This window comes from Musa acuminata, chromosome BXJ2-8 (assembly GCF_036884655.1).
Source record: "Musa acuminata AAA Group cultivar baxijiao chromosome BXJ2-8, Cavendish_Baxijiao_AAA, whole genome shotgun sequence".
NCBI lineage: Eukaryota > Viridiplantae > Streptophyta > Magnoliopsida > Zingiberales > Musaceae > Musa > Musa acuminata.
This window is the reverse complement of record NC_088345.1, coordinates 3,887,481-3,903,390: the sequence shown is the minus strand read 5'-3', so window position 1 is coordinate 3,903,390 and position 15,910 is coordinate 3,887,481. Positions and strand designations below refer to the sequence as shown.

The 15,910-nt window shown below is 36.8% G+C and overlaps 1 protein-coding gene across 9 annotated transcripts; it reads right to left on the bottom strand.

The window, feature by feature from the left end:
• Positions 1-2,693: 2,693 nt before the first annotated feature.
• Positions 2,694-15,234, bottom strand: LOC135582004 (protein SPA1-RELATED 4-like). Of its 9 annotated transcripts, XM_065119958.1 has the most exons (11): positions 15,136-15,234; positions 12,358-13,898; positions 10,735-10,892; positions 8,227-9,067; positions 5,800-5,946; positions 5,016-5,333; positions 4,864-4,923; positions 3,903-4,165; positions 3,728-3,799; positions 3,249-3,631; positions 2,694-2,988 (listed from the first exon to the last, which is right to left on the bottom strand). In XM_065119958.1, exons 2-8 carry the CDS (start codon positions 13,858-13,860, stop codon positions 3,974-3,976), a joined length of 3,219 nt encoding a protein of 1,072 aa, XP_064976030.1. In that variant the 5' UTR covers positions 13,861-13,898; positions 15,136-15,234; the 3' UTR covers positions 2,694-2,988; positions 3,249-3,631; positions 3,728-3,799; positions 3,903-3,973. The 9 variants fall into 9 exon arrangements, with proteins under 9 accessions (XP_064976030.1, XP_064976029.1, XP_064976028.1 ...); XM_065119957.1 differs by having other exon boundaries at positions 3,728-4,165; XM_065119956.1 differs by having other exon boundaries at positions 3,249-3,799.
• Positions 15,235-15,910: the final 676 nt, after the last annotated feature.

Below are 15,910 nucleotides of genomic sequence, written 5' to 3'. Positions count from 1 at the left end.
TATAAAAATAAAAATGATATATAAAATTATTTAAATTATAGAGGAATTAAAATCACGAGTTATATTATGAAACTTTAGAAAAGAATTATAAAAAAAAGGATGAAATAAATATCTTTAAAATTTAATTTAGTTTTATACCTGTAAGATTAATTATAAAAGTTATTTATTTATTAAGATAATTAATGAAAAATATAGAAAAAAAGAAAGATTTTTATATGATTTTTATTGACTTAAAGAAAGTCTATGATAAAACTCCTAGATATATAGGAGTTTGACATATTTTAGAAGAAAAAGGTATATCTATTAATTATATTATTATTATTATTATTATTATTATTATTATTATTAAATATATGTAGCTATTAGTGTTAACTATATAGTATACTTAGTGAGTATCCTATTAGCATAGTATTACACCAAGGATTTATATTAACTCTACCTTTTCGTCTTGATAACAGGTGAACTTAAAAGTCATTTATATGATAGACCTTCTTGATGTATTTGTTGATGATATTATATTAGTTGATAAGTGCTTGGTGGAATTAATTATAAACTTGAGCTATTAAGGCAAGTCTTAGAAACTAAAAATTTTAGATTAAATATAATTAAAATTAAATATATATAAAATAATTTTAGTGATTTTAAAAATATGATAAAAATATATAGTAAATTAAATGAATAAAAAATCCCTTTAAGTATAAAATTTTAGGTATCATGGATCAATTATTCAACAAGATAAAGAGATCGATGAAGATACTATTCATAGAGTAAAAACGAGATGGTTAAAATGACGAGGGGTTTCAAGAGTCTTGTGTGATCATCATATACCTTTGAGATTAAAAGAAATTTTTTTTACATTTTATAGATCTAAGTATTATATAGTTAAGAAAAAAAATATATATAAAATTTATGTTGTAGAGATAAGAATATTAAGATGGATACCTAGAGTTACTAGGAAAGATAGAAAAAAATATATTTTTATTCTTGAACAACTAGGTATCGCCTCAATAGAAGATAAAACAAAAAAAATTGTATAAGAAGATTGAGGCGTGTGGTAAGGAGACCACAAGATGGAATACTAAAAAAATATGAAATAATTAATATTAATAGTATAAGGAGAGGTTGAGGAAGATTAAAAAGACTTTAATAGAACTAAGCATATGATTTTTTACGGATCTAAATAACGATAAAAGATTCATGATCCTAAATAACGAGGACTTACGATTTTGTTGTTAGTGTTATTGTCTACTAGACATGTGTAAGGTAATGCTTATTGTACTGCATCATTTTAATATTTTAATTAACTTAATTAGAGTTGTATGTTAGATTGTGGTTCTATCTAATTATATAAGATATGTTATGGATATAATTAGATTTTGATTATGATTATCAGTCAATAGAAAGTTTTTTAGGAGATGATCTTAATGGGAGGGACTCTCCTAATTATTTATCTTAGGCTCTCTGCTGTTGTCTATAAATAAATAAAACCTCTTACAGACTATACACATAATGTGCATACATGATATGATTAAAAAATTATATATCTTCTCTTATCTCCCTTTTAGTCATGTGAACCAGTTAACGAGAGATTACATATCTTCTTTCATCTTCCCTTTTATCTCTAAATCTATCACTCATAGTGATCTTGTGAAGGATAGAAAGAGTGCAAAATGTGAGTCTAGTTCTTTTTGCATATCGATCTCACTACAAATTTTAGATTCGACAATGGTGCGCTCGCAGATCAATTTCTATTTATGATATGTATGAACGATTCATTTATATTATCGATATAATTTTCTATCCAATCTATAATATCACCTATCTACGGGTAATGTAAAATTACTCGTGCTTGATCAATAGGTCATTATCGACAGCTTGTTGTTGATAATAGTATTATTGAGGGTGACAATCTCCGATGGTCGCCAGCCTAGTCGTGTACCCAATGCAAGCATTATTGGGTGCGGTAACGATTGTAGCATCACCACTGCTCGTGATGGTTGTGCATTGTCACTTCGTGCGATGACTGCAGTAGCATCGCAATTGCCTATAATGGTTGCGACGACATTTGCTAGTCGCAACAACGTCATCGGATGTCGAAGGCCAATGGGGTCACTAGGTTGACATGTGTTGTGTATAATCACGTCGCAACAATCATGGGGGTTGCGAGCGATGCACTTGCACAACCACGCGTGGGCGGGGCAACCGTGCAGGTGGTGGCTGTGCACGATGGTGGCAATCATGCCTGCTGCAGCGATTGTGGGTGCAGCACCTCGTGCAATGGATGCAAACAACGGTGGTTGTGACTCACGAAGGTAGTGATCGCACACGAACATAGATGTAGCAAAAACGATAAATTATCATATCTTACAATGGGACAGGTAATTAGATAAAAAAATAAAAAAAAATCAGATCTAACAATAAATTATTATTATTATTATTATTTTTATTTTTTCTTGATGGACACTTGCTTTGCTCTCTAGAATAACGATAGCCACCAAAGGAATCATGCGATATTTTCTTTTCTGATTGATGATCGTGGTTGCCTAGGTGGGTTTCTGAAGCTATCGCCGGCAAGCAAGCACGCAAGCAGCTGTATGACATTTTAACTGTGTGAAATGAATCAATATTTTTTAGCTCCCCGCATCCATTTGGTGGTTATCAATTTTCAAAGACTATGACAAAGTGGAGACACATTTAACTCAGAATTATAGTATGTATAGCCAATAATTATAATCATATCCCATCTATTTTCTTTCATCTCGGCCAATATTTTTTCTTTCTTTTTCTCATCAAACAATATTGTTGTGTGCGTGTGTGTATATATATAATATAATACATGAGCAATAATAATAATGTACCAACGTCCGGAAGGAGAGACATCAGTCTGACCTGAGCTCTCACGGCCGCCATCAGCGCCTGTGCCATGCCTAGCGTCGCTGCTGCTCTATTCCCTTCTGCTACCGTGCGCTAATCCTGTAGGGAACATATCTGAAATAAAAATTTCTGAAGTGAACTTTCATTTACAATAATGGCATCAAAGCATCCAGCAAACTATCCTGAAAGAAAGCAGGCAGTAAATAATGTGTAGCTAAAAGCTTTACTTAATTTCGCATGTACATCTAAGCATCATTTTCATTTACAATAATGGCATCAAAAGGATATGCACAAACTTTCCTCGATAAAGAAAAGCATGCAATAAAACTTCCTTCTAATCTAATCGACACTATCCAAAAAGTTTAATCAAGTACCTCAAAAGAATGCCAACACTGGGGAATCAAAATCGCAAATATGTGGTGCCTTCCACCACCAGCCAGAAAAAGCACTGTGTCATGCACATCCACCAACAATGGGAAGATCAAATTCTATAACTGATTGGTTGATGATTCCAACTGAAAGTCTCCATCAAATTCATTTATTTACATCCAATCACTGTTCTGATCTGCTAACGCCACTGGTTTGCAGCTTCATTATTTACCTTGAATCAGCCCAAATATTGTCTCTCGATGAAACACTGGTTAATGAAGTCTGGAGGACAATTCTTATGATTCACCGGTAAAACCATCTCCGTCATCATTTATCAGCTCGGAATGAATACAAGTAGATGAGGTTAGTGTGTTGGTTTCAGTTATATCTGGTCCAATTTGGATATCCAGGCCATGAGCGTATAATCAACATAGCAATTAAAGAGAATGCAAGAACTCAAGAAAGCCGAGGATCTGCAGAATACCTTGTGAGCAAGTAGCTTCAAATCTCAAGATGTCCCGACACCATATGCTGGTCTTTGCAGAGACCCATGAACCTAATTTTGGAGCCAGAGAAATTGCAGTATGTATACATATTCGGAGATGCAGACCATTTCTGAATAGGAGCAATCTAAAAGAAACTTTGTCAAAGAACATTACCAAATCTTTTGCATCTCCAAGACCTCATCTGGTAAGAATGTCAATGGATCTGGTAAAGCAAGAAACAGCTTTCAAACCAGCTGCATCACTTTAATGCTTCCAGTGGAGTTTGCAGCAACAACCATATTTGACTTCCCTCTCCAGCAAACGCTTGACACAAACTGTCCACCATCATTACTTGTCTCTTGTGCTGTGATTGGGTCAATGGAACCAAATTTGTGACAGGTCATTGGCATAGGAAAAGTTCTATAGTAAGCATATACCTGCAGAGCATATTAGAAAAACAAAACTTAGAAAATAATTATGATTTACAATAATGGGAAATCATATCCGGAATATTTGTAGTACACTACATTTGATGTTGACAATCCAAAAGCAAATCTCAAAAGAACCAAAAAACTTGGATGTTAAATGAAGACTTCGCACATGAAGTTTGCAGCACATGCTAAGTCGACCATACTTAAGAGTCAGAAGTTATATATTTGTCAACCATCTAAGAAGTAGTACATCTAAGAGCTACAACTATTTCAATACTACTGGCAAATAACAATAATCAGAAAAAACATTGAGCATGAATTTCAACAACTGCCTTATTCAATCAAAAACATCTCTAACCTGGATGTTCAAGCAAAGACTTCCATGGGAAGGTTGCAGAACACAGTATGTCAATCATGATTAAAGAGTCAAAAGTTATATACTAGTCAATTATTTAAAAGGATATCTCATCACGAGCTACTACTCTTCCAATACCACTAACAATAATCAGTAAAAAGTTGAGCATGAAATTTCAACAACTGCCTTCATCATTCAGAAGCATCTATACCGAACAAGAAGTCTGATGCATCTTAGGAGAAAAGTATAACCCACATGGCATGAAAAACAAAAGACCATCTACAAGAAAAGACTGTCATTCATTTCTCAGTGGGGCAAAAAGGCAATGCCATATTGTAAGTGCACTTACTTCATTTGTTTCAGAACCACAGGCTATGTATCCATCGTAAACAGATAAACCAACAAAATTCTGCAGAAATCATAAGCACTTCTCAGTGGTAACAAAGGCAGTTATTACTACATATATCCAAAACTGGGTGCAATAACAAACAAGCAGCAAACCTTCTCATTTGTATGACCTTGTAAGGTCAGACTGCAAGAATTGCAAGATGAACCACTTCCACTTGTTCTCTTAAGATCCCAAATCTTAAGGGTGTTGTCAGTTGACGCAGATACAAGAGTTTCTGCATCCAAGAATTTCACATAGCTGACAGCCTTTCCATGTCCACCAAGAGTACACCAAGGAATTCTAGTATTTCTCAGATCATAACAGTGGATTCTGTAATCGGCGGTTCCAAAAGACAACAGATGGGAGGAGTATGGAGAGAACTGGACACAGCATACATTGGCCGTATTCCTGATGGTATCAATGCAATTCTTCTGCTTTTAACAGAACATATATCAAATTTGCATTAAAGGTAAAACTATGATTCAACATATACTCATAGATATGCAATTAAGTCTAAAAAAAGCACCCTTTATAAATGAAGATCTTCGACACAAGCTTATTTTTGTTTTACTAGTCCTGCAGCAACTTGTTATCCTAATTCATGGTCTCACTTTTACAATCTGCTCTATATGGATGCCCATCCAGCATTTGACTAACAAAAGACGTGATTGAACCGGCATTGCCAATTACAGACATAGATGTTCAAATTAATACAACGATAACAAAACTGTAAGTCCTAACTATTTGGGGTCAACTAGATGTTCAAATAAATATGACTGCAAAATTCAAAAATCCCTCAGTAGTTATTTTTGTTATGCTAGATGATGTTAGAAAAAAAAGAAGGTAACCCCATGAGTTAAGTCTACATCTTGGGATAGATTTCATCAATAATTATACCTCATTAGTGCTCCACAGCTTCACAGAAAAGTCATCACTTCCACTGGCCAGCTTAGCTGGATCCACTTGAGAGAAATTGACTGACCAAGCCCTTTTTTGATGTCCTCTGAACTGTGTGAATCCTTGACCAGTGCTTGCATCCCATAACTGCATGTCATTTGTGCAATTCAATTATATGATCACCCAAGAAACATAGCCAAAAAAGAGCAAGTTTGATGATCATTACTCATCCAAAATTACGGGTAGGGATGACCTTTGAAGGAAACAAATTTATGCCTCAATAAGATACAATAGCCAGAATGATTGATCTTAATTGCAAAGAAGAAAATCAATTTAATTCTCAACAGTCTTCTCCCTTTCTTGCCGTAGTCTGAACACCTCTTCCTCATATGGGAAGTGATGAAACAAGGCCCATAAAGTTTCATAAGCCTCATAAGATGAAAACAATTTTTGAGGTCTGACATTAATCAATTGATACCAAGCAGTTGACAAATTAGTTAAGTGAAAGAACTAACTAGGTAGAGAACACAATTAAATTCTCAAGAATCTTGTCCTTTTCTTGCCCTAATCTGAACACCTCTTCCTCATAAGGGAAGCAACAAAACATGGCCCATAAAGTTTCATAAACCTCATAAGGAGACAATATTTGAGATCTGCCATCAATCAATTGATATCAAGCAGTTGACAAATAGTCAGGTCAAGGAACTAAATAGGTAGAAAAATGGAATCTCAGAAACCCTTTTAAAGTTTCAAGATTAAAATTAATAAAATCATAAAGCAAAGATTCCATGAGCACGCAAACATGACAAGATATTAGATGAATGGGGTATAATACATGAAATACACATTTTTCCTGGGGAATCCATTTCTTTCTAAAGAGAAAAAGACAACGGATTGTGGCTTTGCAAAATCAAAGTAGTTTTAGATGTTAACCAACTTATCATTTTTCTTTTGTATTGTGGATAAATTAATTAAGTATTTATTATTATGAGAAAGTCTACAAGCAACCTCTAACAGTCACCAAAATTTTTCATAAGATGAAGACACCAATTATAGTGGGACAGGTAAACCAGTTCTTTAGGCTGTGTAGTCCATGGCTGCAAGTAAAAGGAGGCTAAGTATGATGTCAGCAATTTATCGATACTAAATTAGATAGCATCCTTAAATTTATTAGTTTGTCCCATCCATCAAGATTGATGCCTGATGGAAATTATACCGACGGACTAAAAAGAAAGCATCATGGATAAAATTTCCTCATAAAAGCTTCAATATCACACTCATGAAGCATGAGACTTTTAGCCATCTTGCAACTAGCTATATTGTGAATTGGAATACTTATTCCAAATGAAGCACTAAATTTGAGATGATTATTTGTGCTGGGGATGATGCCCAATCTGGACAACTCCAGCAACATCATAAGGTTTAGAAACATATAGAGAAACAAAAAATAAAATAAAATAAAATAGAAGATCTACGAGGATACTTAACAGATTCATATACTCTGGATAGGTGAAGTAAAGCTAGGTTTTCCATTTGTTGGCAATGAAACATTAAATAAGATATATCAGCCAACTTTTCATTCTAATTTTAATATAAAAACAGAGTGAGCAATCTTTTGCCATACCATCAAAGTATTACCTAAGAAGCATGCCAAAGGAAGAGAACACCTAATAGATCTCCAAATATACAGGATGATTGCTACAGTGCTCAACAAAGCAAAGAAACTGAAGTGAATATTAACACACATCATACATGTCCGTCTTGTTTTGTAGTCCAAGAACTTAAGAAGTTAATAATGGTTCTTCTAGGGACCAGATTGACTTAATATACATCAAAGAGAACAGACCTATATTCCTAATTATTAGATGAATCAACTTGGTCCTCTAAAAAGTTCCCAAATAATCAAGGAGTTGATGGTCACATCGAAACACACGATCAACTTGGTGGCATAAGAACCAAGAAAACATTGTTTTTGTAATTTGTGCCATGTACAATTTACTATAATCAGAGAAAAGACAGACAGGAAGACAACAGTCAACCAAGGGGTTTTGTTTGACACCACAACTAAACAATTATAATCAGGTTCATACTGAGGAACAAAATCATACATGACAGAAAAGCTACCTTCCGGATTACACCTCAAAGTTCAAAAATCTCAACAGACTCCAAGGCGAAACACATCTTGGGGTAAGATTTAACTTGCATACTGCAATAGTTTGTATGCAGAACATTTATCTGAGATGCATCACTTATAATTTGGATCAGGTTACATAATAAGAAAATTCTAAACCATTCAGAATGATAAAAGTGATCATCTGAGAAGAAACCTAAGTGCTCTACCATGATATTTCACTAATATAGTTCTGAAATTCTATTAAAAAATACAGTAAAAGAAATAAACAATTGTACACCATCAGAAGTACAGACCTGAACAACACCTTCATAGTCTGTTGATGCCAGGTAGTTTTTTATATAGCTATTCCAACATACACAACTGAGCCTGGATCTACTTGACATTTCAATCAGTGGGTAATGAATATCAACAGTGTCATTCAAAAGAGAGCTAAACTCAAATATCTTTATTTTCTTTGATACCCCAGCAGCAGCAAAGTAGTCTTCATCACCATCAAAGCTCAAAGAGCAAATAACATTTGCACAGTTAAGGATATCATCATTCTTAAGACCACCACATACTTCAAACTTACTATAACGAGCGAACTTGCATAAACCTTCAAAAAAAATTCCAAGATGATCCACTTCCATTTCAGCATCAGCATTCTGGACTTGAAAACTCCTATCTCGCATCTTAAGAAGATCAGTGTCGGAACGAGTTACAGAATTGTCTTTGGGTATCTCAATTTTGGATCTCATGGTGAAGTATGCATTTTCAAGTTGGTTAATGTTTTTATTTAATCTCTCATCAAGTAAATTTGACATGGATAATCTGGTCATTGTTTCCACATGTGTCACAGGTTTCTCAAGAGAGTGAAACTCTGAGATATCGCCAAACTTTGATGACGGAACTTTGCCACTCAAAACTAACTCAGATCTTGCTAAGTGCCTTCTTTTAACCTCCTCGAAATCCATTCTTATGCATTCAAAGCCTGCTACTAGATCTGCTGCTTGCTTCTCCTTATGCTCTTTCAAAGATAATAGAAAATGCAACAACAAGTCAGTTTCAGCATCTTCTTCTTCGGTTGATGCAGATGTATGATCTATTGCCGACAAATTTCTACCTTCACTTACTAGGTCACTCAGAATAATATCCCTGTCCAAGAAAAAACATTACTTAGTTTAAGAAATGAAATATGTAGATCAAAATAATCGGAACCTTAACCTTGTGGAAGGTTAATTTGATGATGCCACCAAAATTAAGTTGCCATAATTTCAAGATGGTAATCAAGAAGGAACAAAATGGGGAAAGAAACAGCTGGAAGTCTCAGTTCAAGCACAAACTAACAGAAAAGGACAAAGCTCAAGCACAGGAACCATGAGGTTACAGCTTAAAAAGATGGCATTCCATTCGACCTACATATTGTGCAAAAATAGAACGGCAAGGTCTCACTGTCCCATGGAATTCATACTGATCACCATCATGCACCTGCGCTGAAAAACTCGAAACTGTTGAATCTATGGTTTAAAAGGGCAACAAAATAAATGACTAAAAATTGTTAACAAAAATGGATCCATTCCTAGCGATCACTGGCACATTTTAGTGCCTTGAAATTTAGAAATTTGATCTGTACGAGAAACAACAATGCTCGATAACCTAAGAAGATTCCATCAGCAAGAAACTTGCTTTGATGTAGTCAAAATCTCGGTATTTTCAAACTTCTGAAATGTGCTGCTTTTTTAACTTTGTATTCTCTTTTGTCGTGTCCAACCGTGGTGCAATGTGTGTTTATGTGCACCACGAAGCACTAGATCACTAGTCAATCTCAACTTCCGATATTCATAAATACATTTAACAAGGGGTGTTGTTTTTCTAGATATGCCATACTTGTTGGTGTGTCAACCTCCTTTCCTAGGCTCCATTGTTATCCTCTCTCTATTTTTAACTCAAAACTATATTTGATTAATCATTTAAAGAAATGAGCTGTGGTTCAACATTGGATCATAATACCTTCTCTCCTCTCAAATCATCATAAGGCAGTATGCTGATATTCATTATCAGATATGAACACAAAGATGTAGCAGGATACCAGAAAACCATGTGCAAATCCACTTTAGCTTAGCATATATGATCTCAAATACGATTCAAATACATGTACTGGATGGTTCTGTAACCATGTTTGTCTAAGTCTACAATATACAAATTGGATGTACAATAAAAACCGATTGAATTAGACTCAAAGCAGATATAGATGTGCAGATACAGATGTGACTATTACAATAAAGAAGCTAACTTAATTTTATCAATGATATTTCATGTACATGAAAACATTGAAATCAACCGAAAAATCTAGCATGAAGATAACCTTAACCCATCTTCGTATCTGTATCCAAAAATTTCTGCCAGCAAATATCCTATATGATACAGACATGTGAAGAACACACATTTGCATATTAAGTAAAAGCATCTGACTCTACTCGGATAATGCAACCAATTGGACAGATGCTATCTAAAGTTCTAAAACCCATACCTCTATCAATATAAAATTCCAGGGCAAAGGTCATTATATATGCTAGCTTAATCACAATAAGTTCTGAACCAACAGTATTGTTCGTCCTCAATGAATGATTCTCTAGTAGCCATCAAGTTGATCTTTAGCGAATACATTATTTCATGTGTATTAGCATAAACAGGAACCATCCAGGAATATAATGATGCCTATTCTTCTCACAGTCGATCAGCAGAATGTCACATGAATGTCTATAATTAATACATGTGTGGCATCTGGAAGCATGCCCACCAATAGAGTCGGCAACAGATACCTTGACTTTGGCCGAGAATAAGGCTCTGGATGCAACAACCAAAGACAGAAACCAGATTCCTTAGGACTTTCTGATAGAAAACTTGGAGGAAGAATCCGATGCCGAAGATCTGACATTGCAGTACAATGTACTTCCCATGTTTCAGAACAGCAAAAGAGCTGAAAAGAAGGAACAATTATCAAAAAACATAACCACATAATCTGCTATACAAAGAGGTCCGGTATTCATTAATCCTAATTTGCATGTATCTGCATGCCACAAAGATTTATCGTAATCGATAAATATATTTAAAAAAAGAGACTGTGAGAGAGAGAGGAAGAGAGATGTTTTTATCTGTATGAATATATCATCGATAAGGAACCCAACTGGCAAGTGGTTCCCTTGCTTGCAGAGGGAATCTCATATCTCTGCACTCTAAAAGAAGGTAAAAAGAATATAGTGGATAAGAAAATTTTGATAAAACAATTGACCGAAAGAAGTGTTTGGATAATTGTTGATAAGTAGAAAAGAAGATAACTGTTTGGATAAGTTAAGAAAAAGAGAGAGAGCACGAGTTAGCATCAAAATGGGTAAAGGAAGTTCATTTCTTCATAAAAGATGCCATATTTCTATTTGGCGCACCCATTACTCTTTTTATTAAAACATCGAAGTGACATTCTTCAAAACCTAACTGGACTGCCTAAACACGGATAGAACAAGAAAACAGGTCCCTCAAAATATGCTAGTAATATACCATCTTTAATGCGAGTTTCCATCAAAAGCCTCAGCCCTTTAAGTGTTGAGGAAACAATAGCTAGTGGAATTTAATTACTACTTCAAAACAAAAACAGGTTTTATCAAACACAACCTAAGTCAAATGTCTGGTTATACATCAAAGAATTGCTGATAGATAAAACACATAATTGTACTGTGTCATATTTCCTACATGGAAATCCTTCCCTTGATAGCCTCTCAAGCACGCTGTCGCATGTTTCTAGAGCATACAGCTGCTCTGGTTTTATTAGTCCAGATTATCTACCAAAATAAGTTTTGCATCCTTTAATATAACACAGTTCCCTGTCGATTTTGCTTCTAACAACCTGCACAGTGCACATTTTGCAACAGCTTGGAAATTGCATTGGTGCAGCGATTTGGCTAACTCTAGCACCGAAAACTAAATCAGGTTCTGACTCTGAGAAGCAAACTCTCTTAGTGGACCTATTCCCTCTGAAGGTCCAAGTTATTAAAGGGTTAACTCACTCTTTCATGTACCCCTACATGCTTACACTAAACATATTATTTAATTCTTGCTGCTTTTGTGTCCATGAAGATGAACATCATACCAGACTACTCAAGACCCACCCATTTCGACCTCAGTGTCTTTTTTCATTATTTAATTGTCTCAATTAATGCAGTCTTTGAAGAAAGCAATGACTACATTCTCATTCCAATACAAGTGATTTCCCTTCCTGCTTATTGCCCATGGCTTTACAGGATAAAAGCTTACATGTATCTCCAGGAAGAAACTGTGAACAACTTTTCTTCAGCTAAAGTTGGTAGGTATAATTGCATAACATAAGCTATCAAGTAACTAACGCATGCTAACTAAACGGACAAGATATTTCATTTTAGTGTTCTCCTCACCTCAAAAAATAGAACCCCAAGACTATAGATATTTGTCGAGCAAGAGGCAACTTGACCATTCAACTCCTCAGGACTAACATACCACCCCTCCTCCAACAGTACTGATTCACACATAGGATGTTGGCGAATGGCATCAGAACTTGGGGGGTGAGATGTACCATAAGCTTTGAACGGTTTACCCTCTGTAAGTTTCCTAAAATCACATCTGGAGTTTCCTGCTTTGGAAGCATCAACTTCATTTTCTTCACCTTGATCATTTCCTATACAGCCAATCTTGCAAAGATATGTGACACTACCATCGTCAGCAAGCTTCTGATGCTTTAGTTTCAAGAATTCATCAACTGCTTCATCTGGTTCCCTATGCCTCTTCTTTTTCAATGGATGCTGCTCATGGTGAATATTCGGAGCTAGCTCAACCTGTTCTCGAGGGATAAAAGATCCAATGTATTTAATCTGATCTACGGGTAGCACAAGAAAATATGATGGTCGTAAATGCTGCAAAGCAAGCCCTTTCGTGTGACAAGCATCAACAAGACCCAGAATCTGCTTAAATATATGCATCCTCTGAGCCTTACTTATCCTTTGCCGTTTAGGCTTAAGCCACTCCCTCAAAGTAATATCCCCGTGATGGGAGACCAGTTCTCCACCACCTAAAAGGTGCATCCTATCCGCCTTTTCACCGAGCGCATGAGACAAATTAGAAGAAATTCTTTTGTCAACATTAGACTTTTCAATAGTTAGAGCAGATATTGCAGTGTCCAATACATCATGACCTTTTTGATGTTTACATGCAACAGCTTTACCATTTGAGGAACTTCTGATAAAAAATTGTTGAAACCCAGAAGAAGACAGAGACTTAGGTCGGATCTCATGAGGAGATCTTGCACTTAAATTACTTGAGACTCTGTGGTTGCCAACTCCAGCTACATGCTCATCTACCCTGGATGTCTTTGGTTGCGATTGCAGGAGTGGAAGCAATGTCTGAGACCCATATGGAGGCAGTGCACTGCCTCCAGCATCCTTGCGACCCAATAATTGATAATCCTTTGGTGCTGTTTGCTTTGGTCTGCCAGCAATCCTTGTAAAATTCGGCCATGAACTTGTCTGGACCAAAGGTTTTTCTCCACTACTCGAGCTGCCACCTAAAGATAAACTTGAGCTACCATCCAGTGATAAGTAAGGATTCTTGTAGTTTTTCAGAGTCAGCTCTTCCACGGATATTGCCGGGTTGTTCAAAGAGTGAAGGCTTGCACAAAGTGGTTGAGAACCTGCCTGTGTACCTACATTGTAATCGAAGTTCCTTCCAGCAACAGATTCAATAACCACCTCAGGTGATCGCAGCAAAGATAAGTGTTCCGGCCAATCACTGTCCTGGGAAGCTAACAGACTGTATGTCTCCACTGCACTGCCGGTGACTGGTTCCCGTGGTGATCGATCATTCTCTGTTTTTAAGAGAGCAGCTTCTTTTGAGATCTCTGTGTCAGTGGTTTCATTCCCCTCCATGTACTGAAATAGAGTTCTTCAGCATCTGCAGGTAAAACCTGTGGAGGAAATGGGGTCGGAATAGCATAAAAAAGATCCAATGTAGGAGCCAATATCATTTCTACACAAAGCCCAGCATCAGATTTCAGGTAGAGTAAAAACGATTAATATGCCCAAAATAACTTTAAAAAAAGGCATAGAAAGGGTTTTGACGGTACATTTGGCTCTCGAAACCCATAGGAACAGTGAAGAATCACATCACGACGCTACTCCAGTTAAGACAGCAAATAATTGACAACCAGGAAAGAAACTGAAAGCATCACACACGCATTATCCTTTCTACCATGATTTCCAACAAAATCCACCACTATAGAGAAAACCATGACAAAGTAATAAAACTTTTTTTTATCACGCATGTCATGGAACTTATTTTCAAACTTTCCTCCAGCGCAATAAAAGCAAATTACGCATGTCATGGAACTTATTTTCCTAGATTGTTGATCGAGAGTGTAAAATAATTCGATAACATATTAGAAAACAATAGAAAAAGGAAAACAATCTCTTCGGTCGGAAACAACAAACCACCTAAAATCGAGTTCAAGAAGAAAGATCTTGGATCACACCAAGTGGAAGCATCGGATTCAATATAAGGCTTCGTAACGAAGCCAGCCGGCAGCATCAGCAAGCAAGCAAACGTACGAAGAAAGAAACAGGATAAACCAACCAGATAATAGGAGAACCCGAATCGCCCATGCACACCTCGTCCACCGAAAAATTCACCAAAACAGCCACCGAAACATGCCACAAACAAAAACAAAAAAAAGCAAATCCTCCTGCAGAACACCGATTCCATACCGCCCAAAACCATTGGAAAAAACAGATCGCCGAACGCAGGATAAAAACAACCATAATCTTTCGAGAAACCGGGAAGGAGCTAACGATTCGATGATCAAGACAACACACCACTTGCACGCCGCGCAAAGGGTCGGGGGATAAAACAGATCGCCGAACCCAGACAACACAACCCTAATATTACAAGAAATGGAAAGTAGCCGAGGGTTGGATGACACAGACCACAAAAAGGGCGGCAACACCACCGGCAGAGCACCGAATTCCGTACCGGTCAAACATACTTCAAAACAAAAAAAAAAAAAAAAAAAAGGTTAGCGGAGAATCCAGATCGCCGAATCCAAGAATACGACCCTAATCCTTCAAGAAGCGGAGACGAGAGGTGAGAACTCGAGGATCGCGGTAACAATAAAAGGATCGGATAAGGGCGCGGCGCTCAAACGTTACCTCCAACCCCGACCCTCTCCGTCCCTCTCGTCGTCGTACGCTTCGGAGGTGAAAGCTCGACAATCGCCAACACCAAAACAGCACGACCTATCTTTTTGCCCCCAATTATTCCACTCTTCCTTATATATATATATGCATTCCGCGTGGCGGTGTAACGTTTTTTTCCTTCTTTCGAATGTATTATCGAGAATTTTATTTCTGTTCTTTTTAATTTCATTTCTTTTTTATGTTTAATAATATATAATATATATAATTATTATTATTATTAAATTACGCTGCTGTTTGGTACGGGACAGTGAGGGGAGGGGAAACGAGGGTATGGTGACGACGTGGCCGTCGAAGAGCAGCGCGAGGCGTGGGGTCCTCTCTCGATCACGATGAGGAATATAGATTAAAGTAAGAGGGGGTGAGAAGGTGACGACGTGGACCTTCCCTTGCCACTGGTTCGACGATCCTACAGCTCAGTCTTCTAGTGAATCAGATAGCCCTCCCCCTAATCCACACACTCGAAATCCGTTAAACTAATCCCATTAAGATATTAGTTATTATATGAAATGGTGGGAGGGGATCAGCGTACGTGAAAAAGTTCCGGCAGGGTAGGCCAACGGTGAGGAAGGTGACACGTCGTCACCTGGGGATGCAGACGGCGCACTCCCGAGCAGCAGCGACTCGGCCTCGCTCCTTTGCCCTCTTCCCGCGGCGGGCCGACAACCACCGGATTCCACCCCGAATTAGGTCGAGGATGGCTGCGGGAGGGCATGAACGCAGGAGGGGT

Bases quoted from the DNA above. Each gene is read 5' to 3' on its own strand.
- LOC135582004 (XM_065119951.1), bottom strand. From the start codon at position 13,860: ATGGAGGGGAATGAAACCACTGACACAGAGATCTCAAAAGAAGCTGCT. The intron at 9,068-10,734 runs GTATCTGTTGCC...TTTCTTGGACAG, and splicing joins TATTCTCGGCCAAAGTCAAG to GGATATTATTCTGAGTGACC. The intron at 4,166-4,863 runs GTAAGTGCACTT...TATGCTCTGCAG, and splicing joins GTGGTTCTGAAACAAATGAA to GTATATGCTTACTATAGAAC.